Source organism: Sapajus apella, unplaced genomic scaffold (assembly GCF_009761245.1).
Source record: "Sapajus apella isolate SASKATOON/1434 unplaced genomic scaffold, GSC_monkey_1.0 scaffold41, whole genome shotgun sequence".
Lineage (NCBI taxonomy): Eukaryota > Metazoa > Chordata > Mammalia > Primates > Cebidae > Sapajus > Sapajus apella.
In genome coordinates this window covers 14,025,054-14,050,929 of record NW_022436981.1, presented here as the reverse complement: position 1 = coordinate 14,050,929, position 25,876 = coordinate 14,025,054, and the positions used below count along the sequence as shown (strand labels likewise).

At 35.7% G+C, this 25,876-nt stretch overlaps 1 protein-coding gene across 31 annotated transcripts in view; it reads left to right on the top strand.

Moving 5' to 3' along the window:
• The window catches only part of DST (dystonin), a 496,895-nt gene that overhangs the window by 440,247 nt on the left and 30,772 nt on the right, over positions 1-25,876 (top strand). For all 31 annotated transcript variants that reach the window (XM_032299802.1, XM_032299799.1, XM_032299795.1 and 28 more), the window contains 14 exons: positions 3,990-4,193; positions 5,357-5,588; positions 6,491-6,717; positions 8,619-8,741; positions 8,864-8,965; positions 10,249-10,350; positions 12,954-13,127; positions 13,417-13,572; positions 17,668-17,865; positions 18,212-18,340; positions 20,904-21,074; positions 22,005-22,160; positions 22,664-22,870; positions 25,514-25,633. In XM_032299802.1, coding sequence (XP_032155693.1) covers positions 3,990-4,193; positions 5,357-5,588; positions 6,491-6,717; positions 8,619-8,741; positions 8,864-8,965; positions 10,249-10,350; positions 12,954-13,127; positions 13,417-13,572; positions 17,668-17,865; positions 18,212-18,340; positions 20,904-21,074; positions 22,005-22,160; positions 22,664-22,870; positions 25,514-25,633 — 2,301 coding nt within the window. The remainder of the gene's footprint in view (positions 1-3,989; positions 4,194-5,356; positions 5,589-6,490; positions 6,718-8,618; positions 8,742-8,863; positions 8,966-10,248; positions 10,351-12,953; positions 13,128-13,416; positions 13,573-17,667; positions 17,866-18,211; positions 18,341-20,903; positions 21,075-22,004; positions 22,161-22,663; positions 22,871-25,513; positions 25,634-25,876) is intronic.

Sequence of the window (25,876 nt, the reverse complement as noted above, 5' to 3'; positions counted from 1 at the left end):
TTTTAATTTATATGTGTAGAATGTAAATGCAGAATAGAAATACATGGGAGAGCTGTTATACAGACAAGGCCATTGAGCTTGGAGAAAATGTGTAATATGGCTGAGTGTGGTGGCTCACGCTTATAATCCCAGCACTTTGGGAGGCTGAGTTGGGCAGGTCATGAGGTCAGGAGTTCGAGACCAGCCTGACCAACATGGTGAAACCCTGTCTCTACTAAAAATACAAAAATTAGCTGGGAGTGATGGCACGTGCCTGTACTGTAATCCCAGCTACTTGGGAAGCTGAGACACAAGAATCACTTGAACCAGGGAGGCGGAGGTTGCAGTGAGCTGAGATTGTGCCACTGCCCAATCTGCCCTAGGTGATAGAGCAAGACTCTGCCTCAAAAAAAAAAACAAAAACAAAAACAAAAAAAAGAAAGGAAAATGTGTAATATAATGAATGTGTCAACATGGTAATATTATAAAAGCTATGAGAAGGAAAAATGATGAAGTATAAAGACAGATTATTTTGTTCATCTTATGTACATGGAACTCTTTGAAGTTCTTATTCCTGTAAATGTAGATGAGTAAAGTAGGAAGAACACATTTACAAGTACAGTTATAGTACATTTTAAATATGTATGAAATGGCACATGAAGCCCTCTTTTCAGCAGTCACTTAATTGTTAATATGGCTTAAAATTTTGTAAGGGTTTATGTGAGAGTGTTCAAGACTTGTCAGAAAAACTAGATTTCTTGCTATTTATGGATTTGTGAACCTAGCTGCTCTTTCAGATCTGTACAGCTTGTACTCTGAGACTGATCATGGATGTGTGTGTGTGTGTGTGTGTGTTTGTATGTGCATGAGTGTGTGTGTGTGCATGTGTGTGTGTGTGTATGTATATGTATGTATGCCTGTGCCCAAAAGAGAAAGAGAGAGAAACAGAGAGAGAGAGTAAGAGGGAGAGGGAGAGGGAGAGAAGGGGCGGGAACAGTTCAATTCAGGGTTTATTACATCATTGTTTGGAATATGTGACATACTTGTTAATCTTGTTTGTTTACCTTTTTGATGAATTGGCATTGAAGACTATACCGAAGTATTTATTTAGAAGAGAGTTTTAGAGAACGCTTTAACTTTACTATAGACTGGGAATCTTAGGGAGTTCTATCTAAATGATTCAGCAGGAGAAAGATAATGTAGAATTGAATTTTTGTATAAAGGTTTATTCGTGGCAAAAATCTGATATCTACTCACTGAATTATTTTAAATAAAAATATTTCATGGATTTCTTTGCTAAGGTGATTTGAATAGCTGCATTTTTAGCATAGCATCAAATGGTATGGAAAGGCTTATTGTTGAGCTGAAATTTTAAAAATTGAGTTTTTTGCCTTTTTGCATAATCTTAAAGCTTTCAAAACAAATTTATGATTGTTTGTATAAAGGGAGGTGCAAAGCTTTGTAGCCACATCTTCAGATTGTTTAAACTAAAAGCTTTGCTGTCTCAGAATATTTGTAGCCTCCTAGGGTGGCATTTCTTCTCCAGCTCTACAGCATCATCTCCATGTATTTTGGGGAGAAATCTAGTTCATTCTAGCCAGGAATGAAAAATGGCTCCAAGGGTCATGTTACCACGTGATAGATATCTTAAAGTCACACTGGATGTCTACAGCATGACTGGACTCCTATGGCAGCATGTTGCCAAGAATCATTTTGTCACATATGAGGCAAAAGGCATATCCTTTAGTCTCCTTTAGTGCCCTTTTTTGATGCTCACACTTACCTGAGTACATAGCCAGTAGGTGTTCTCTTGCCTGTCATGGAATGGTTTAAAAAAGGTTCCTCAACTGGGCACAGTGCCTCACACCTGTAATCCCAGCACTTTGAGAGACCGAGGTGGGTGGATCACCTGAGGTCGGGAGTTCGAGACCAGCCTGACCAACATGGAGAAACCCCGACTGTATAAAAATACAAAATTAGCTGGGCGTGGTAGCACATGCATATAATCCCAGCTACTGGGGAGGCTAAGGCAAGAGAATCACTTGAGCCTGAGAGGCGGTGGTTGTGGTGTGTGCCATTGCACTCCAGCCTGGACAATAAGAGTGAAACTCCATCCCCAAAAAAAGAAGAAAGAAAAAAAGGCTCCTCTCAGTACCTGCCAAGTGCCAAGCCAAGTTGCCTCACAGTGGTGCTATACAAATGAGATCCTACCTAGACTCAAAGAAACTCAAGAAATATCAGCAGAGGTCTAGCATTTTGAGAGTCTCTTGATAACATGTGAGTGAAAGCTTGTTTTCCAGGCATTCCCAAAAGAACATTGACAGTAGAACGTATGCAATATCTTCAGTTTTCCTTTTCCATGAGATTATTTCTACTGATATGTTTACGATTACCACCTCCATTCAGTAAAGCAGCATTAAGATATCTAATTATGCAAAATAAAAATAAGAAAACCTTGGCCTGGGACACCCAGGAGCTAGATTGCAGACTTGACCCTCCCATATACTTATGTGCCACAGGTTACATAGACTCTTTCTTCTTTTAAAATCGAATTCATGTTTATTTAGCCCTTTCCAAAACTATTTTGAGACAGTCTTCTAAAAACCTTCAAAAAAGTATATTATATTGGTGATAGTTAATGATGTAATGTGCCAGTTTCCTCAACAAGTTCTCAAAATAATGCTCATAATTGATTTCATAGACCCATTCAATAAAAATCTAGGCATATGACCATCCTGGTGATTTTTTTCCTGGTAACTGATGGAAATTAGAGTTTGCAGGAAAAGATTGTAGCTTATCTCTAGACTATCTGTCTTGAAAGTAAGTTCACCAGAGAAGCTTTTGTGAGAGGCTGGAGTTTGGAGATACATATTTTGGTGAGGACAAAGGGCTGCTGCTGAGGGGACGTAATCAATAATGTGGTGCAAATGGAAGACTCCTCAATGCTGCACAGAGTCCAGCCTCAAAAAAATCTGCACTCAAAGGCAGATCTTCCCCCTGGGGGTGGCTTTGGCTTTGACCCATGAAAAACTGCTCATTGAAATCCACAGGATCCATGACGTGTAGATATTCCAGCTTTATTCAGGCTTTCAACACATCTTCTCTATTAGAGGGAATGGGGCTTCTCTTGAATTCTACACCCACCCACTAGTGTAAATATTGTATTTCTTGATTAGGTAACAAAATTACACAACACATTCTTATGACATGCATTTTTCCTTAAATACACCTCATAAATAATGCCAGTATGTAGCTGTGTATTGATGGATTGATTGCCCTTGAAGCCTGTAACATTTTAAAATAATGAATAGAGACAGATTCATTCATATGTATTTCTATATATCATTTACATGTAGAATAGATTTCTATATAAATATAAAATGTAATACATGGCCATTCATTTTATATCAGTCCACATATACAAATGCAGTGCCTTGTGGGCTTACATCACCCTAGCATTCCTAATCTGGAGGTTTTTCTCTCCGCATTGCTCTAACTTCTATTGAGCTTCTTTCTATTCTTTTTTCTTCCCTCCCTTCTCCTTCCTTCCCTCACCCCCCATCTTGTCTCTCTCTTTCTGTTTCTACTATTTTTGTATATATCATGAGTGTGCAGAAAGGAACACCGTGAGATTTGACTTGGTGTCTGTAGGTTGGGGACATAGTGAGTTCAGAATTCTTTTATGCAATATGACCCTTGGCTAATGTTCTTGTCAAAATGTGCTGCTCTTGGTATGAGATGCATAATAAACTGTGATTCATTATTTCACTGAACCAGCATCTTTCTGTGTATCCTAAAGGGACTTTGGCGTGACCAGACTGTTGTTTAATCTTTGTGTCAGGGCCCTCTCTTCCTGGCAATGAAGTGTATGAGCCATCTTGTGTTAAATGCCTTGTGCTGGGGAGGGGTTTGTTTGGAGTTTCTTGCCAGCTGGATGCATTGCAGGTGTAGACAGCTGTAATATAGAGGTGTGACCCTGAGATACTGAAAAACTGTTTGGTTTGTTATAGCAACTGCGAGAGTTGATAGCTGAACACAAGCCTCATATAGATAAAATGAACAAAACTGGGCCACAGTTACTGGAATTAAGCCCTGGGGAAGGCTTTTCTATCCAAGAGAAGTATGTGGCAGCTGACACCCTTTACAGTCAAATTAAAGAAGATGTCAAAAAGCGAGCCGTGGCACTGGATGAAGCCATTTCTCAATCAACTCAGGTAATTGTTTACACTAAAAATAGAATTGGGTTCTTGCAGACAGCAGAGTACAGAAAGACATTTTCCTGAATCTCCTGATTAAATTTTAACTAAAATTATTTTATCACATTAACTCTGAGTATTGATGTCTGTGTCTCTCAGAGGTGATATTTGCTTGAATCCAGCCTTCCTCTACTTATCTTTCTCTGCCTACCAATAGATATAATAAAAATAATTTTCAGTGACTTAAGAAACATGCAGTTGTCATCATTGTCCAAGTATTTAATTCATTGACCATCCTTACTAGAATGCAATATTTGCCATTGGGAGAGTTGAAGGAAGGTGTTACAATTATTAACAAAACACTCTCAAGAAGGCAGTGAGAAGAAAGAATGATAGGCTGAATGAAAGAAAAAAAATATAAAGCTCTATACTGACGGTTTTTTCTTTTCTGAATATACCTTGTTTTCAAGAAGTTGAATTTTGAAATACCTACAGATTTTCCCATTTTCAAGGTTTGGTTTTTGTTATTAGATATGGGACATTAGGGCGGGCCAATGTCACAATCCCATGACATTTAACTTTGAGATAGTATAGAAGTTATAACATGTCAGAAGTTATAACATTGGGGAGGTTTTTTCCTTTAAAGTTTTAAATATTTTTCAGTTCATGAAATGCATAACGTAAGGATTCTCTGGAATCTAATTAGAACTTTCCTGAATTTCACATTAAATAATATAAATTTTCAGGATGCCAAAATAGTTAATTAAAAATGAAGTAAACAATCCATTTGAATAGACAAATACTCAACTTATTGAACTTGATTTTTAAAATTAATTTGAATTATGATAGCAGGATGAAGCAACAGATAAAGAGATGCTGCTGGCCATGTCATCCTGGTCCAATTGCATATTAACATATACCATTTCTTAATGGATACACTCAACTATTCATAAGAAACTAAGTCTATATAGGTAGTGTGACACAGAGGCGCATATACATCATGATTTGAGGCATGTCTTGACACACCAGATGGATGTAACTTTTGAATGGGTCTGTTGATAAAAAGGCTAAGATTTATTCTTAATTGTGACATTAAATTGTAAAAAATGTTTTTTCATTTAAATTTCGCGCTTGGTATTACAGATCTTTTTTTCCATAAAAGATCTCTGTTTTACTCCTAGTTCCATGACAAGATAGATCAGATCCTTGAGAGCCTGGAACGCATCGTGGAGCGTCTGAGGCAGCCACCTTCTATCTCTGCAGAGGTCGAGAAGATCAAGGAACAGATCAGTGAAAATAAGAATGTGTCGGTAGACATGGAAAAGCTACAGCCATTGTATGAAACACTTAAACAGAGGGGAGAGGAAATGATCGCTAGATCTGGGGGCACTGATAAAGACATATCTGCCAAAGGTAATAATTTTGGAATAGGGAAACAAACTTCATTTTTAAAGCTGTTCTAAATTTTTATGCTGTTTACTCACAGTCCGGTTGCATTAAATAATGCTGCATCTTAGAAAAGGTATTACAAATATGATGTGTTTATAGTTGAAGGACTGTGTATGCAAATCCCTTATTAATGTCTTCCTGTGTTTGTGAAATTAATCGATTGAATGCAAAGTGAGCCATTATACATAGACCATGTATAATGACCATATGTTCAAAGACCATGTATTCTCAGACCCTTTAAATTAATAGGTTGAAGCATATTGCTAATAAAGCCAAATCTAGGGGTTTTTTCTTCAGAGTTACTAGCAGAGTTACTGACTCTGCTACCTTACATAGCATGCATGCCGCATCACATAGCCACAGAACTGGGATCTACGGCCATAGCTAGCCATGTTTGAGATATGGGCTGAGGGTCAAAAGGAAGAGCATGTGTGTAGTGGAAATTGACAATAAGAGTACTCTAGAAGCAAGCCCAAAATGCATACCATACATTGTTATATTCCTGAACAGATGATTGTATTTTGATTTGGAGAACCTAAAGGTATACCTAGCTGATTATTTCACTCCCTTTGGGATTAAGGACAGCCTAAGTGAACTTGAAACTTGATACACTTGGTTCTACTCTGAGCTCACTTTTGTCAGGAAGAACCTTGGTTTGGCAAGAATAGGAGATCTAGAGATATTGTATTATCTGACGTAGACACTTGGACCCACTGATACCCATTGGACTGGGGTCATCCGAAACTTGGTCCAGTTTTAGATGCTTAGCAAATTGGATCACTGCCTTCTGTGTCAACTGTAACATTCTGCTTTGTTGGTTACATGGGGCTAACCAATAGCCTTGTGGATGTTATTTTGCTCCATAGCTGTTCAGGATAAGCTTGACCAAATGGTTTTCATTTGGGAGAACATACACACACTGGTAGAAGAAAGGGAAGCCAAACTACTGGATGTGATGGAGCTAGCAGAAAAGTTCTGGTGTGATCACATGTCATTGGTAGTTACCATTAAAGATACTCAAGATTTCATCCGGGACCTGGAAGATCCTGGAATTGATCCTTCAGTAGTAAAACAACAGCAAGAAGCAGCAGAGGTAAGCAGAAAATCTCATTTAAAGTTAGAAAAATAAGTTGTGTTGTAATGAAATCCAGATTTCTTGGGCAAATATTAGGGGTTATTCTGTTAAAATTTATATTTGGTTCTGAAAATGGAATGTGCAGTGATACAGTAGGAGATAGAGTTTATAGAGTATACCCACAAATTTCACTTTGAGATTCCATGTTTAAAACAGTTTTTCAGGCCCTGCTAAATGGGGGCTCATGCCTGTAATCCCAGAACTTTGGGAGACCAAGGTGGGTGGATCACTTGAGGCCAGGAGTTCAAGACCAGCCTGGCCAACACGACAAAACTGTCTCTACTAAAAATACAAAAATTAGCCAGGCATGGTGGTGCACACTTGTAGTCCCAGCTACTTGGGAGGCTGAAGCATGAGAATCTCTTGAACCTGGGAGGTAGAGGTGGCAGTGAGCCAAGATTGTACCACTGCACTCTAACCTGGGTAACAGAGCAAGACCCTGTCTCAAAAAACAAACAACAACAACAATAAAAATTTTCCCTTTATCCTAACTGTTTTTGCCTTATTTCAGGGCCTCATTATCTCTTTGTTTCTTTATAGTTTCCAGAGTAATCCAAAGTGCAGACTGTCCTTCCCTGTCAGGCCTCTGACCTTTCTGCCAGTCTTCCCTCTAGATCGGCCCTTACTGTGTTGCTGCCTAAACCCTCTCAGAGGTATCCCCTGCCTTCTGGATAAAGCTTAAACTCCCTAGAGAAGGGCATGCAGCTTTTTGCATCCCAGCCTAGCTCATGCCTATGTTTCCAAAGTTATGTTTTTCTGTTTCTCCTTTTCCAAGCTCCCTCCCTGCTAGTGATTAGAAAGGGTGTTTCCCAAAACAAACTGTTTTGCCCTTTCTAGCATCAGTGCCTTTGCACGTCTTATTTCCTCACTCTAGAATGTCCTTCCTGCCACTCTTCTGGCAAAGGCAACTCAAGCATCAAGGTTCAGTTGGATAATTACTCCCTATGTGAAACCTTTTTTTGTGTACTTACTGAGTTAGTGCAGCTGTGTTCCCATACTACTTTCTTCATGCAAAGGACTCTGCACATAGTATGACTTACTGTTGCTTATGCCTCTGTGTTTCCTCCTGGACTGTGGGCCCCTTGAAGGGAATAGCTGTATCTATTTTTCTTTGTATCCCCAGTGCCTGGGTTAGGACTTGGTTTATGCTTATTCAATGTTTGTTGAATGAATGAATATATTTAACCACGGAGATGAAAGCAAAAGTAGGATACTGCCTTTCTGTTGTGGTATTTTTATACCTTATAGCTCCTACCTAGGGTAATGACATAAAATGTAAATCCAAAGCTAGATTATTCTAAATCTGCTAACAAATACATTAATTTGTATAGTTTTTGAATACATATTTCACTTGTCTGTTTTAAAGATATAATGGTTTGGAAACCAAAATGTCTTTCTAAGCGTTATAGTATTGTTGATATTTTAAAAAATGCGTTTTGATATTTGTTAAGGTATTTCTTATTTATCATTTCTTAAATATTATCTTTATAAGAAACATTTGGCAGTTGTTACTAGAAGGGTGCTATTTTTCTTTTAAAATATTTCTTTTCTTGTTAAAAAAATTTGTTGCAAAAACTTTGAAAACAGAAAGAAGTAAAAATTATTATAATGCCACCTTCTAGAAATAACCACCATTGATATGGTTGTGTACTTTTTAAAGTTTTGGTGTGATTTTGCTTAAAATTCTAAGGCTTTCTAGCCTGGGCAATAAAGCAACACCCCTGTTCTCTCTCCCTCTTCCTCTTTCTTCCTCTCCTTCATTCTTTTTTTTTTTCTTTTTTCTTTTTTCTTCTTTCTCTTTCTTTCTTTCTCTCTTTCTTAAAAAAAAAAATTCTAAGGCTGTCATTTTCTTATTCTAGGCCATAAGGGAAGAAATAGATGGACTACAGGAGGAGCTGGATATAGTTATTAACCTGGGTTCTGAACTCATTTCGGCATGTGGGGAGCCTGATAAACCCATTGTCAAAAAGAGCATAGATGAGGTACAACCAGCTTACTTATCAGCATGGCTTTTAAAAAATTTTTAGTTAATGAAAATGTTTTGTTAAAAGTAGTTGAAACTTCAAAATATGACACTAAAAGAGTTCTAACATACATCTCGTAGTTAAATTCAGCATGGGATTCTCTAAATAAAGCTTGGAAAGACCGGATTGACAAACTGGAGGAGGCAATGCAGGCTGCCGTTCAGTACCAGGATGGACTGCAGGTAAGGGGATTACAGTGTATGTGCTGGGCTTAGCTGGAATCATACTAATTGATGTCTACATATTGACACCACCCTAAGACCTGCCAGTGCGTATACAATTGTGGGCAAATTATTCCTGTGGTTGCCTCATGTATCTCAGTTCATGTTTTGTCTTTCAGAAGATTATTTCTGACCTTTCAGATACGTGTAGATTTATATACACATCTAAACACATTTCTGTATACACATTCAGTGAAATTTACTTTGAAAAGAAATATTTTGATTTTTTTAAAAGTGAAAGTAAATGTTCCCACGCAGTATTTTTTATAAATGGCTCAGCACCAGACAGTGAAATGGAACTAAATCTGAATTCTGTTCTGAGTGGAATAAGATGAAAGGAGTAAACACTATCTAAAAATATCACCAAGTTTAACTAAAGTCAGAAGTAAAGAAATTTGATTTGAAGCCAGTGTTCTCCATGTACAAAATAGATTTCTATTAGGTCATAATCTGGTGTGTAAAAAGTGTTTTCTTCTTTTCCATATTTATAATTCCTTTTAATAGTTTTTTTTCATTTCTCTTAAAGGTTTTCGTTCAGTTCATTAACCATTTGTAAGGTTTATTTTTTTTTTGGTATTAAAAATTCTCTTGTCAGTTGAGGCCAACTAGGATGTATTTCTCTGCCTCCCTTAACCTTGCTCCATTTCCTCACAGGCTGGCAGGAGTTTAATCTTTCATCCTTCTTACCATATGGAAAAAGCTTAAGTATTTCCATAACACAAAGTGAATATTCTTTTTAAAGCCCAGATGAGAACATCTTTTCCTTTTTCATTATGCCACTCCATTTCTATATTTGTAAAAATAAATGTCACAGCTAGGCTTTATGCCAGCTGAGAAGTTTTTTGAACTTTGGAAATATATGAAAAATTTTACTACAAATAACACTTTGTTATAATTCCCCTTTCCTTTTTTTTTTTTTTTGTAACCAAAGTGATAATTTACCAGTAAGGTATCAATGACAAGTAACTAACTTGGGCTCCAGCCCATCTGTGAGACTCGGTCAAGAATCAATCGAATAAACCATTTATTTTGCAAACTTGTGTGTATCTATTTCATACTTGGGACAATCATTTTGATATATTGCTGCTTTTACTTATTTAGGTGAACCATGTTAATTTTTTATTAAATAGTCTCATTTCACAATATCTTTTAGATTTACAATTGTATTCTTCTGTGGTACTTGAAATATTGTAGCAATTTCAAATGTACTGTTGTAACAACACATGGACTAATGTGTCTTTCAGGCGGTATTTGACTGGGTAGATATTGCAGGTGGTAAATTAGCTTCAATGTCTCCGATTGGAACAGATCTTGAAACTGTCAAGCAGCAGATTGAAGAGCTAAAGGTATGTGTGGGAACCAATTTATCAAAGACTTCCTTGCAGTTTTAAGTTCTTGATTCACATGATTTTTACATAAATTTATTTTACCTAATGTTAAGTATGACAACTTAATTATAAAGCTAGATTAATGCACATTGCGCCTTCACATACTAAGCAATATATAAGTGCTCATTAAATGAAAGAAAATGCTATTAATAGTTTTCTTTTTATAATAAATTAATAACTGTTAATTATAGAAAAATCAGAAAATACAAATAAAAAGGAGAAAAACAAATTATTTGAAGTCACCCAAAATGTTACGTACCTAGAGTCAAACTTTCTTAGATTTGATTTATAGCCTTTTCAGTATCTTCATGTTAGGGACATACGATGTGGGTGTGTGTGTGTGTGTGTGTTTAGAGAGAGAGAGATGTATTTAGATAATACTGTAAGGATTTTTATAACTTGTTTAACTTGTTTATTATTCAGTAGAATATTGTTATCAGTATACTAAACATCATTTTACTTTTCCTCATACATATTTTTAATGCTAATTTTTAATTTTTGTGGGTACATAGTAGGGGTATGTATTTATAGGTTATGTGAAATATATTGATACTAGCATGCAATACATAATAATTACATCAGGGTAAATGGAGGTACCCACCTCAAGCATTTATCCTTTGTGTTACAAATAATCCAGTTATACTCTTTTCATTATTTTTAAATATACAAAAATTATTTCTGACTATGATGACCTTGTATGCTCACGAATACTAGGTCTTATTCATTCTTTCTATTATTTTATACCCATTAATCCAATATTTTTATTTTCTTTAGAGTGTTCTGAGTAATTCATTTAGTCTAACAGGTTAAAAACACATCCATGACATAGTAATGTTTCCCAAAAATGTTAGTTTTGTGAAACTTTGTTGTTTTTCATAGTTGTCCTCTGTAATTTTTGCTTTTGTAGTTCTTGATCTGCAGATGTGAAAATGGCTGGGCTGTTTCCTCTTGGAATTCCTCTGTACCAATAATCATTTATCAAAATGGGATCAGCTATTTCCTTCCTAATTTTAACTCTCCATATGCAGAGACATCACACCGTTTGCTATGAACTCTGGTAGAATTTATGTGAAATTATTATCTGGCTTTAAAATTACAGCATTTCTATCTCTAAGTACGGCGTAGAATATTTCATTTAGAAACAAATTTTCTTTGTGATAATTTTATAGTTACCATCAGGCCAAATTGAGATTTTTATTTTACTTTAATCTGCTCATGTAGCAAACACATGATATACTTTATGTACAATTATGAGTGTGGATAATTTATTTTTGATAGGGTTTTTTTTTTTTTTTGAGACGGAGTTTCACTCTTGTTACCCAGGCTGGAGTGCAATGGCGCGATCTTGGCTCACCGCAACCTCCGCCTCCTGGGTTCAGGCAATTCTCCTGCCTCAACCTCCTCAGTAGCTGGGATTACAGGCACGTACCACCATGCCCAGCTAATGTTTTGTATTTTTAGTAGAGACGGGGTTTCACCATGTTGACCAGGATGGTCTCGATTTCTTGACCTCGTGATCCACCCGCCTTGGCCTCCCAAAGTGCTGGGATTACAGGCTTGAGCCACCGCGCCCGGCCATTTTTTTGATAGTTTTATATAGCTCAGTGGTTTTTATATAGCAACCTGGTTAGAAGTGCTCACTCTGAAATCAGGTTACCTGAGTTTAGGTCCTAGTTTGTCCACTTAGGGCATATAGCCTCAGAAGGGTTATCTAACTGGTCTTATTCCTATGTCTTTAGCTTAAATTAAGGATAAAATTATTTCCCTAATAAGTTGGTTGAAAGCAACTCGAACATGCCAAGTGCTCACTATACCTTTGTTATTATTTTTAAGTTATTATTCATGTATTTTTGAAAAAAGTTAAGGGACTGCTTGCCATGAATTTTTTTACTATTATATATTAAAATAAATATTTTATGAAGTGACAGTTACCTATTACAAGCAACTGTTTGCTAACCTGTTTGTTGGCAAAGCCAAGATTATTAACTATGTCAGCAACTTAGAAAGTAGAAGGAGAGAGAATGGCATTCTATGTCAGCAGTGGGTGAGGCATGGGAATAACTAAATATTAATGAGCACAGCACAGCTACAGAAAACATAAAGTTATCAGGGGATACAAGATGTGTGCAGGTTTCAGAGCAGGAAATACTAATTTGGGTTTCTTAAGACTTTTTGGGCTTTCATATGTGTCAACATATATTTCATTTTCTTTTCCATAATTCCAAAACTCATTTTTCAAATGCATATAAGTTATTAGAATAAGTTCAGCCTTGAAATTTAATTTTTATTGTAGAGAACAAAATGAAATGAAATGTCAAAATTACAGATAGAAACATCTATCCATCTGAAAATATTGAATAAAGAGAAAATATTTTCCTTATTTTTTTTTGTCTGTAATTCTTCCATTGGTGAGCCTCATGTGAGATTTTTACTATTCATCACCTCTTTTCAGTAAGAAGTGTGAATTAAAATAATGATATAACCAATAAAACCAATAGATTTTTTTGTTTGGAGTTAGTGATTTTTAACAATATTTTCTTTGTGTATCTCTTTTAAAATAGCAATTTAAGTCTGAGGCCTATCAACAACAGATAGAAATGGAAAGACTGAACCATCAAGCAGAGCTTTTGCTAAAGAAAGTAACAGAAGAGAGTGACAAACACACTGTTCAAGACCCATTAATGGAACTGAAATTGATATGGGATAGTCTGGATGAGAGAATCATCAACAGACAGGTAAATACCAAGACTTTCCTTAAGAAGTTATACATTTTCCATTTCAGATATTAATGTAAAATGATTATTAAAGGGGTGAAATTAGTATTTTTTTGCTTCTCACATGCTATTTTTAACCACAAAGAGCATCAAACTTAAAACGTAGAAGGATATGATGATTAGCCTTCATTGTATATGTTTATGGACTTATGCAGCATAAAACAATTATTTTTTATCCTTGTTTTATAAAGACATATCATATAATATCAAATTTATAAATGCATTTTCTTTCTTCCCACTTTTTTGATAGCATAAACTGGAGGGTGCTCTGTTAGCGCTGGGTCAGTTCCAACATGCCCTGGATGAGCTCCTGACGTGGCTGACACACACCGAGGGCTTGCTAAGTGAGCAGAAACCTGTTGGAGGAGACCCTAAAGCCATTGAAATCGAACTTGCCAAGCATCATGTACGTAGCTGTTATTGCATGTTCTGTTTCTTCTCTGTCCATTTCCAGTGTCATTAGATTTCTTGGATATATTTCTTCTTTATGTGTGTTTCAAGTTTATGATTTTGACACAAGTTCATATGTGACATTCATAACTAAAGGTTAAACTACTTAAAACAGTATAGTCAAATTATTTTTCCTAGAAGATTATGATCAAAATATTTTTCTCATTCAAGACAATTATCAAACAAAACAAGGATGAGCAATTTGTGCTAAAGTTTATTAAGGCTGCATGGCAAACACTAAAGATTTAAATTCCTAATTATACCTCTCCTTGTGATAATGTCACCTATTTTTTTTCCCCATTTATTTATTTTATTACATTTTAGGTTTTGGGGTACATGTGAAGAACATGCAAGATTGTTGCATAGGTACACACGTGGCAGTGTGATTTGCTGCCTTCCTCCCCATCACCTACATCTGGCATTTCTCCCCTTGCTATCTCTCCCCAGCTCCCCACCCACCACCATCCCTCCCCTATTTCCCCCCAACTGACCCCAGTGTGTAGTGCTCCCCTCCCTGTGTCCATGTGTTCTCATTGTTCAACACCCACCTATTAGTGAAAACATGCGGTGTTTGATCTTCTGCTCTTGTGTCAGTTTGCTGAGAATGATGGTTTCCAGGTTCATCCATGTCCCTACAAAGGACACAAACTCATCATTTTTGATGGCTGCATAGTATTCCATGGTGTATATGTGCCACATTTTCCCTATCCAGTCTATCGTCGATGGGCATTTGCGTTGGTTCCAGGTCTTTGCTATTGTAAACAGTGCTGCAATGAACATTCGTGTGCACGTGTCTTTATAGTAGAACGATTTGTAATCCTTTGGATATATATCCAGTAATGGGATTGCTGGGTCAAATGGAATTTCTATTTCTAGGTCCTTGAGGAATCTCCACACTGTCTTCCACAATGGTTGAACTAATTTACACTCCCACCAACAGTGTGAAAGTGTTCCTATTTCTCCACCTCCTCTGTTAATGTCTCCAGATTTTTTAATGATCGCCATTCTAACTGGCGTGAGATGGTATCTCAATGTAGTTTTGATTTGCATTTCTCTGAATTGTCACCTATTTTTTAAAGTTGTTAGGGATAGCCTTCAAAATCATAGGCTGAAAATGTCCTACTGCAGGTTTTATGTATATTGTTACTCTGGTCATTCATATTTCCATGTCTCTTTCGTTTGCAGCTTGTTTGTCATGTCTGACATTGTTTTTTATTTTCTTGAGACGGAGTTTTGCTCTTGTTGCCCAAACTGGAGTGCAATGGCACAATCTTGGCTCGCTGCAACCTCCGCCTCCCGGGTTCAAGTGATTATTCTGCCTCAGCCCTCCCAAGTGGCTGGGATTACAGGCACATGCCACCACACCTGACTGATTTTTTAATATTTTATAGTAAAGGTGGAGTTTCACCATGTTGGCCATGTCTCAAACTCCTGACCTCAGGTGATCTGCCTACCTTGGCCTCCCAAAGTGCTGGAATTATAGGCGTGAGCCACCACACCCGGCTGTCTGACATGTTTTTACCTGTACATCTCTTACTATGTTGAGGTTTATCCCTTTGTCTGCATTTCACTCTTGTCTTTGAATTTTTGTATCTTACTCCTTTTCTTTCTGAATTAATTGTTAAAAATATTTATTATGTTTTAAAAAGTTGTTATATGTCCTACATTTGATTTAAAGCTTGTAAGCGGAAAAAATTTTGTCTTAAGAGATACATGCAAAGCAGTCTTAGATTGTCACCTTTGTAACACTTCTTAATAGATCATTCCCTATCCCTTCAGTCACTAGACTTAATGAATAACAGATTATGTACAGTAGAGTTTACCCTGGCATTCAAGAATCTTTCATAGACTTTGATATTCACATTAATAGTGGTATCTTCAGAATTCTAAATCCTAAATTAAAATAAATTTTCCTTGATTATCAAATAGGAAATGTTTATTTTACATATTGATTAACATTTTGTAAAAGGTAGGTTTTAGCACTTTATGCTGTGCAGTTTTTGACTATTCTAGCTTTTGTTCTTCTTTTCATACTTCCCCACAGTAATTGTTCCTTAGTTTAAAATTTTCTTTTTCTCTTACCTGATCTGTCTACACTGATAGTCATTGCCCAGCCATATTTGATTAAACAAATTGGATTTATTTTGCATACTTAGTGTTTACAGAGAAGCTTGTTTCATTATTTAATGTCTACATTATATGTTTGCTTAGAGCCATAATGACTGGTGAGACCAACTGCCTAGCAACAAAATATGTTTAGTTTCATGGTGTGAGTTTATAGCTGGATTTACATTTTTATAAACCTATCAGTTGTCTTAAAAATAGCATACATCAGGTTAGAACTTTGTATGAAATGGTAGAGGTAGAATGAGGCACCCTGATGCAGTTATTTTGGTGGGGATATGTAAACACCTCTTACTTCTGTTTATCTAATTTTGAGTGGTTTGAAATGGCTCCTTCTCTCTTTTCTCTTTTCCTTCCATTCCTCAAAGATCAAAATTAGAGGACATAAAATTCCCAGCAGAATTGTTGGAGGAGGAGATGAATGCTTCCGTCCCTCTCCTGCTTTCGTCTACTCCTGAGCTCTGACTTTGTAGCAGGACTCAGACCATTCAGAAGAATGAATTTTGTAGAATTCTTTTTTATATTTTGACCATGAAAACATTTAACTTTTTGATTTTGAGAGTGATCCTACTCTTATCAAAATACATGCTTTCTATAAAGATAACTCCATTCAGTTGGTTTTTATAGCCTTTGAAAAACACTCCCTAACCAGGTGTCTCAGAATATGAGTGCATACAGTCAGAGAAACAGTGATATCAAAGGGTTACTGATCTTCACTGCAAATCCTCCCTGGTCTGATTTCCCTCCAGATGTGTGATGTGTTACATAGTGTGGGAGATGATGTTCTTTTTCTTTACTATTGCCAAGCCTGAGTCAATGAGTACAGGGTAGGATCAGCTTTTACTAACATTAGAGGGAGGTTTCTTCTGCTTTACAAAAATGTAAGCATAGCTTCCTTGAAAGGAATCTATATTACTAAAGCTATACTCATCCGGTAAAATGAACTGATTTTTTTTTAACCTTAGGGTTGCTTTCTGCACTTACCCCATTTTAGTGCATTTAAGCATTATTAACCCGTTCATATATTTCCAGTGTGTAAAAGGAAGGCATTATGTGCTGGGTTCTGTAGTAGGCATTTCATTATGTATGTTTTCTACTAAAAGAACAGCTGGATTTTAGAATGCTGGGTTTAAGTATCTCTGATATAGAGTGAAATCTTTCTGTTAGTTTTAGGGCCTTCTAATATTTCAACTTAGCAGTCAATTCCAGGACTCCTCCAATGAGAGAAGATATAGGAATAATCTGGGATTTTTTTTTCTCTTTCAGAATGCTAATTGTAAAATATGGTACTGTATATCTTAGATATAATTATATATTCAATAATGCATATATAGGAGTAAAAATGTATTTTGATTGCTTGACATGAGAATTAAACTAAAATTAGCTTGAACCAAGTGAGAAATTTTAGAACCTTTTAATTATAATCTCTAGATATTTAGTGTCATCAATTGCAAGGGCATTCTAGTGGGACTAACTAGCAAAGTGTTCTCACACAGTCATTTCAGGGGACATCAACAAAATAAACGTATATCTAGGAAAGCTGCAAATTTAAGGGAAAGGAAATTCGTCATTTAAAAACTTAATATTAGTCAGCCTGGGCAACATAGTGACACCACGTTTGTACAAAAAATAAAATAAAATTAGCCAACCATGGTCATGTGTGCCTGTAGTCCCAGCTACTTGAGAGGCTGAGATGGGAAGGTTGCATGAGCCCAGGTGTGGAGGTTGCGGTGAACTATAATAACACCACTATACTCCAGCCTGGCCAACAGAGTGAGACCACCCCATCTCTTAAAAAAAATTAAAATTCTACACATACAAGGTTTTGTTTCCGGATGTTTAATAACCAGAAAGGAAAACAATTGCATTAAAGATAATATTAACATGTTACACACTAGCAAATATGGTCTTATCTTAATACTTTCAGGTGCTCCAAAATGATGTATTAGCCCATCAGTCCACAGTGGAAGCCGTTAATAAAGCAGGAAATGATCTAATTGAATCAAGTGCAGGAGAAGAAGCAAGCAACCTTCAGAACAAGCTAGAGGTTTTAAATCAACGCTGGCAAAATGTTTTGGAAAAAACAGAACAAAGGAAGCAGCAGCTGGATGGTGCCTTGCGCCAGGTGAGTAAAAGAATAAACTCTGAAAGCTTCTATAGCATTCAAGACCAAAATAGCATGGAATTCTTTTATTAGTTCACAGACTCCTGTTTAATTTTTATACCTTAAAGAGAGGAGTGAGAATAAGTGGAATAGAACAGAACAGCAGAAGAGAATGCAGCTTTCTACTTCTTAGCATAATACTCTTATCTACTAGAGCTCTCTTGATGAAGAAAGGCAAATCTAATGGTACCTGGCTGTTCTTAAGAATGCATAGAGAGGCTTAGCAGGCTGGGATTGTTTGAAGCTTATTTCCTGCTGGAAACTTACAGTGTTTATGGCCCCAACTTAAAACTCCCTCTTACTTCAGGCCAAAGGGTTCCATGGTGAAATTGAGGATTTGCAGCAGTGGCTGACTGACACAGAGCGTCATCTGTTGTCATCCAAACCTCTGGGAGGCTTACCGGAAACAGCCAAGGAGCAGCTTAATGTCCATATGGTAAGCAAAGTATTTTCTACAGCTTTAGCCTCAGAATAACTGACCATTTTGTGTGGGCTCTGGTGATACGTAAATCATGGGAGAAGGCTTTAAAGGATGTAGGGTTTATGGCAGAAATCACTATGTATATATGCTAGAAACATACCATGTATTGATTAAAATTTTAAAGTCAGAATCTATTCTTTATTTCAAAGGTTAGTGTGTCAGTATATGAAAAGAGGTTTTAGAATTCTAGACACTTTTTAGAAGGAAACCTTCCCCCACAAAATGATATGCTTGTATGGGCAGCAACATAAATTATAAAACTATTGTACCTTGAAATGTAAAGAAAAACCTCCAAAATAATCAGAATGATTTAAAATTGTAATGAGCATGATTGTCTCATTTGGTTTCATGGAAAGTTGGAAAAAATACTCTTGTTCTGTTAAAAAAAAAAAAAAACAAAAAACTTTCTTGTTTGATTTAATGGTGATAGAACTTTATCTTCAACTTCATACGTACCCCAAATACAGACAAGAAGAGGAGACTTCTGTTTAATTGTCCAATCTGGAGTGTTGTACCTGTGGGCTGTTCTACCTAGATCATGTGACATAGCTCCTAAGAAGGAAGAGGAAGAAATCATGAGACTTGAAATGTGGGCTTTCTTTCATAGAAATAGGGACTGACAAATTAAATTTAGGCTACTTTGGATTTATTGACATTTTAAATTCACATTCCATTATAATTCAGCACTAGAAGTTCTGAGCAGAAACAGTGTTTCAGATTTTGAAAAAAGAGTCGTCTAATTTTTACATTTGTTAATTTACATCAGAAGTTTTAAAAAAATATTCAAATACTGATGATTATTATCTTGGGAGCTAAAAGTACAAGTACTTAGAAATTTAGCAAAAGAAATTGGTCATTGTAAATCTATATGTACACTATTTAAAAGAGATTTAATGTTTTTGTAAGATCTTAATAAAACTGTACTTATTTGGAAATAATTTTGCATTTGGTGATTTGAAGAGGAAGTAACCATCTTGTAGATATTGTAAAGACTATAAAACAGACTATGACGGTAGGTAGCATCTTACTCACTTCATAATCACCATGAATAGTTTAAGTAAGTCCTACTAATTTGGTATAGAATTTTCTAGATATCTTTGTGGTATACTTATTGTTTTAGAAAGTTATTATGTGTGTCTGTTTTTTTTGTTGTTGTCGTTATTGGTTTTTAGTGTCACAGGAGACCTATATGTTTCACTGGAAAAGTAATAGACCGAATAACTTGTAAGGGCTTATCTTCCTTTTTTAAAAAAACCTGAGAGACTTCCAGATAACTCTTTACTTTCCTGGAAGTACTTGCACAGCTTTGACAGTGTCCAATAATTAGAAGTTTAATGAACTCATAAACAGATAGATGCTTGGGATTATTTTCTAATCATATAAGTATTTTTAAAATGCTGATTTAGAATAATATAAGAACTTGAAAGCAAAGAACTTATCTTTACAATATTTACTTTTAGAAAAATATTCCATTTTAGCTAACCATGTTTGAGTGGGGTATTTAAAATGAATTTTTGTAACCCTATATAATATATTATAGAAATCTGTTTAAGTTTAAATCTGTGATTTAAAGCATTCTAAAGAGTTGTTGATATTTATAATATCATGTCAATGAAGATCTTTTGATTTTGTTGTGCTAGAAATGAAAAAAAGTACAAAACTTACAATATTAGTTTCCTGAGTTTTTAGCTGTATCTGAAAGTTTTGCCTTAGGATTTAAAGCTTTTAGTAGGTTATACTGTAAATATATTTAGATAAGGCTTTTTTTTTTAAGGCTTAAGAAATAAATTTTTGAGGCGCTGATAATATTCTGGGGTTTGTGGTGATTACAAAACCTTATGAATATAATTTTAAAAACATTGAGTTGTATACTTTAACATGGCAAATTTTATATGAATTATATCTCAAGTTTTGAAACTTATAAAGTTGAAAATGTAAGGGAGACATAAAATATATAATCTTTCAGTGTGAACTATGATTTAACCCACATTGTAGTTGAATACGTAGAATAGAACTGGTCTTAATTTTTTAAATGAGAAGTAACTTGTTTTGTTGGTCTTAAAGTTTGAATTTGTTTAAGCAATATTTTCTTATATTCTATATAGAAGATACAGCGTTCTAGTTAGTACAAGGAAGGATCTATGAGAACCTCCCATTTTACAGAGGAAGGAATTGAGGCTCAGAGAGGTGAAATTACTTGCCCATGGTCACAGAACTAATTAGTTACTATACAGTGAAAGCTTTCTTAACAGCATTTAAACTATTGCTTCAAACCTTAGCATGCCAGAATTAATTGATAGTGATAACACCATTTTTGAGATTTCTCAGTAGACAGCGTATGACTGTAGGTTTAGTTGTTGTTGCAATGTAGTGAAATGTTTAAATTGGTCATGATTGCTCTGAGAGAGCAAAGAGAGATGAATATATGATGAGGGGCTTGGGACTGATGACCTAGTAAAATAGAACTCTTAAACTTTACTTTCTTGAAGTGATATGACCTGGGGGTATCTCAATTTAGGAAGTCTGTGCTGCCTTTGAAGCTAAAGAAGAAACGTTTAAGAATCTGATGCAGAAAGGCCAGCAGATGCTTGCAAGATGCCCAAAATCTGCAGAGACAAATATTGACCAAGACATAAATAACTTGAAAGAAAAATGGGAATCGGTGGAAACCAAACTCAATGAAAGGAAAGTATGTGCTTTGATTAATGTAATAGAATCAGCGTTTTAGTGTTTCATTTCATGGACTTTGCCTTATTTCTGAGTTGAGCTATTAGGAGTAGAACTTTTAATGATTCATGTTTAAACATTCTTTGTATACATTTGGAGATTTCATGGGGTTAGTTGAAAATAATATTCTCTTTTAACATGAGAACAAATTTAAAGGGGTGGGATATATTCGAAAATAGGTTAAGATATAGATCGAATGTTACTCAGGTATATTTTTAAATGTTAAGGACCACTCAAATTCTGGGTCAATAAATCTATTTTAATCTAATTTGTTTAATGTAAACAAAAGGCTGTATGTATATGGGGGGAGGGAGAGAGGGAAAGCAAGAGAGTGAGATGATCGTTTATATATTTTTAAGTACTTACATTAAAAAATCCACAAGAATGGATTAAAATGTATGTTAAATTATGAATATGTTTTTGTTTTTTAAAATCACAAAAATGACAATCTAAGAAATCTCAGTATTGCTGTTTAATGCCATGAAAAAAACAGTAGACTAGGAATACTAGATTGTATGCCATCACTGATGGAGCATAAAGTATAGCTCTTATTATTTTGAGCCCCCAAATTAATTGTATGAATGTCAGTTTTCCTTTTTACAGATTCTGTTTAGTAGTTGTGTTCTTTGGTTGGTTTACAAAAAACATGCTTTAGTGTATACTAAATATTTTTTTAGTTATAATGAGATGCTGCTTACTAGGCTTAAAGGGTTTTGGTTTGCCAGTATTTTAGTGAAGCCCATTACCTTTATAAGATATTTAGTTAATATATTAATAGCTATGCATAAATAAAGTGGGGATAGAAAGGAATCTGCCATAGAGTGTTTAAACTGAAACAAACAAAATAACCAAGACCCTTAAACATCACATACTAAACAATCTGTCTTTGCAGACTAAACTGGAAGAGGCTCTCAACTTGGCAATGGAGTTCCACAATTCTCTCCAAGACTTCATCAACTGGCTTACTCAGGCTGAACAGACCCTAAATGTAGCTTCTCGGCCAAGTCTTATCTTGGACACAGTCTTATTTCAGATTGACGAACACAAGGTATGTAGTGAGTCCAATAGATAGCATTCTCCTTTCAGACACCAGGGTGCTTTGTTTTTTGTTTTTTTGAGATGGAGTCTCACTCTATTGCCCAGGTTGGACTGTAGTGGCACAATCTTGGCTCACTGCAACCTCTGCCTCCTAGTTTCAGCAATTCTCAGGCCTCATCCTCCCTGCAGGCAGCTGGGATTACAGGCACCCACCACCACGCCTGGATAATTTTTGTATTTTTAGTAGAGATGGGGTTTCACCATGTTGGCAAGGCTGGTTTTGAACTCCTGACCTCAAGTGATCTGCTCACCTCAGCCTCCAAAAGTGCTGGGATTACAGGCGTGAGCCACCTGCCTGGCTGTCAGCAGGCCATTTTAATGTCAAATGCATTTGTTATTTTGAAAGCTTTCGTTTGTCCTTTAAAACAATTTCAGGTTTATGGTACCAAAAACGTATTTAAGATTGGTCTGATTTTCTTTTGTTTCTACTTACGTCCTTTTTTCCTGGGAAAGGTTTTTGCCAATGAAGTAAATTCTCACCGTGAGCAGATAATAGAACTGGACAAAACTGGAACCCACCTAAAATATTTTAGTCAGAAACAAGATGTTGTTCTAATCAAGAATCTACTTATCAGCGTGCAAAGTCGATGGGAAAAAGTGGTTCAACGGTTGGTAGAAAGAGGAAGATCTTTGGATGAAGCAAGGAAGAGAGCCAAGCAGGTGATAATCCTTTAGAAAAATTCTCTGAACTTGTCAATAAATAACTTCTAGCTGTTGAAATACATGTTATGGAGATACTTTTCTTACAGGCTGTATTAGACATAAAATCATGGCATGGTGCCATGGTGGTTCTTTCCTAAAAGGGCTATGGCCTCAGTTTGGATGCTGACATCACTTTTTGACCTGGCAGCAACTTCAGCCCCTGGGGACTAATCTTAAGAAGACTGATTATAGCTTGACTTCATAGACAGGTTGTTACATTAAGGCCCAGAAAGCAGCTCAGATTTTTTTTTTAATTGGGTTTGTTTTCTTTTCCTTTGTCCTTTTGACCTCCACCCTCATAATCAGAGTGAGACATCATACTTTATTGTATTGCTACCTTTTGTTTAGTTCCTAAGCCACACTTTTCTTCACAAGCTATCAGCGCTGAGAGCCAGGCACGAAGCCTTCCCAGCAGCTTTCTGAAGGGGCATATTCTCTGTCGGAGTTGGTGGACACTTCCACCTCTTTTGAACACTTGTTGACAGACGTGCATTTCTCCTCTAATATTTTGAGCAGATAATAGAGCTCCATCTCACTTTGAAATTAATTGTGTGAATCTTTTCGGGCCACTTTAAAATTTTAATCCAGAGAATCTCACAAATCTCACAAGGAACTCTCCTTACTCCCTTAACCTGTTATTAACATTTCATTCTAGATTAAGCGCAAAGAGGTAAAGTTATGCGTCTCTGTGTGTCTTTGTACTCCATGAAGGAGAGAGATGTACGTACCTTGCTTGGCACATACATATTTTTTAAAAAATCTTTGATTTTTACTAGAAGTTAGTGTAATACTATAGTGAGGATTTTACAGTTACTTGTTGCCTCAGTCAGCTGCATTTTTCTAGCCTTAGTGTTGTACCCCCATTGTTTTGAGTTACGCTCAATTGGGTGATGCAAAAAGATGTCATGGGAGTCAAGTGTTTCAGTGTTTAGTGCTAACAGTACAAATGTTTAAAGGCTTTAGAAACGACAAATTGCATTGTTATAGCATTACACACCATAGATCCCATTTTGAATGGGAGGTATGAAATGTTCAGTGTTACAAGTGAGTCATCGAGATAGACGTGGTCTCTAATGTATCTTTAAGACAGTATTAATTCTGAGCCTGACATTTTTCTGTCCACATTATGTGGGTGGTAGCATGCGTAGGGCAGGCATTTCTTGAGTTATGAACATCAATTTATAAATGTTTCTTGGATATCGGTAGCCAGCTGCTCATTTTTTCCCTCCTTTCTTGATTTAATCAATTTTATTTTCTCATTTTGCCTGATTAACTTTATAAATATTTGCTGCTGTTTTTACTGCAAATGTATAGCATTTCCTCTATTTATATGGCTTAAAAATAGTTTTGAAAGTAGAACCAGCCTCAGAACTTGTGCATTTGTATCATTGACCTTACCATCCAGTTATTAGAGCCTGTATTATTTGGAGTCAAACTACCTAACACCTCTACTAGCTGTTTCTTCAGTTTATTTCTTCTTATTCTCATATCTCCATTTTTGGCTCAGATATTGATCATATATCTCTGACTTTTCACAATTTATGTGTCTATTCTTGTTTCCATTTTTCTGTGTTTCAATTGATTAAAGGTTGTGAGAGGGATATGAAGGTTTATGATGAGACGATCTCCAGAAAGCCCTTACAGTTTTATGAGTCCGTGTCCTTAATCTGCTGTTATTGTTAAATATCTTTTTGTTATTTCATTACTCATGTGGTTCGGTATACAATAGATTTAATTTTGATTACTGAATTTTTTGTTAGGTGTCTGTTCACTTAAGCTTATTGTGACAAATAATTTTTAACCAATTTCACTGTTGTATCCAAAAATAGTACCTGCTGGTTCTTTATGACAAACAGAAAAGAAACTGTGACTGAAATCAAATATATATATACATAGAGAGAGAGAGTACCAGAATGTTTTCAAGGTCCTAGATGCCAAAGAGAATAACAATTTGTTAGAACTCAAATATTGTGGCTGCTCAGACATATAAAACCAATGTGTGAGGAGGCATAGGCATTAATTTGAAGATTTTGAGAGCAGCAGTAAAGCTGTTGAAATATCTTTACATTAAATAGGAATGTGGTGGCCTCTTTTTTTGTTTTTGGTACTTTAAAAAATCCATTTACAAGCTTTATACTTTGCCTGCCTGGTTTTTGGTCCCCTTTCTTAACATAGGGAGTAAATACCCTAAAAGTAAACGCAGAGCTGTCAACAGACAGCAGTGAACAACAACAACAACAAAAATACAAAACATTTTCTGAGAGTTGATGTTTATTATTAAATGAGAAGAAAGTATAAGGAAGAAGTTCTTTCTGGAGCTTCTTAACTGTTTCTAGGCTCTTTTAGAGCTGGTATGTTGAATGAATTAAAACAAAGTGACTGTGGGGCACAGCCACAAATGCCAAGCATTATCAGTGCTTTTTTTTTTTTTTAATTTTTGTAATTAGTTGATAAAAGCATTACTTTTTCCTTCTTCAGTGGAAACTTTGAAATAACAGTTTCCAGCTTTTATTATTATTAATCTCTGTCTTAAAAATATACTAGATTTCACGTATGATATGCTTGAAAAGTTTTTGAACACAGATGTAAATTTCTTTCCAGTTCCATGAAGCTTGGAGTAAACTTATGGAGTGGCTGGAAGAGTCAGAAAAGTCTTTGGATTCTGAACTGGAAATCGCAAATGATCCAGACAAAATAAAAACACAGCTTGCACAACATAAGGTGAGTCTATAATTAAGAAAAACATATCATCTCCTTATATAGTTCAAGATCACTTTAAAATTCTTACTTCATCACCTGCTTATTTATCACTAAAGAAAAAAGGCTGTTCATTGTGAACCTATATTAAATTTTAAACCTGTTGGTCTTCGTGTTGGTTACATTGCAATATCTTTACTCTTCAGTGACCATTTCATTATGATTCCAAGGTTAACTGTTTAAAACATACAAAATAAAAATGGAAGT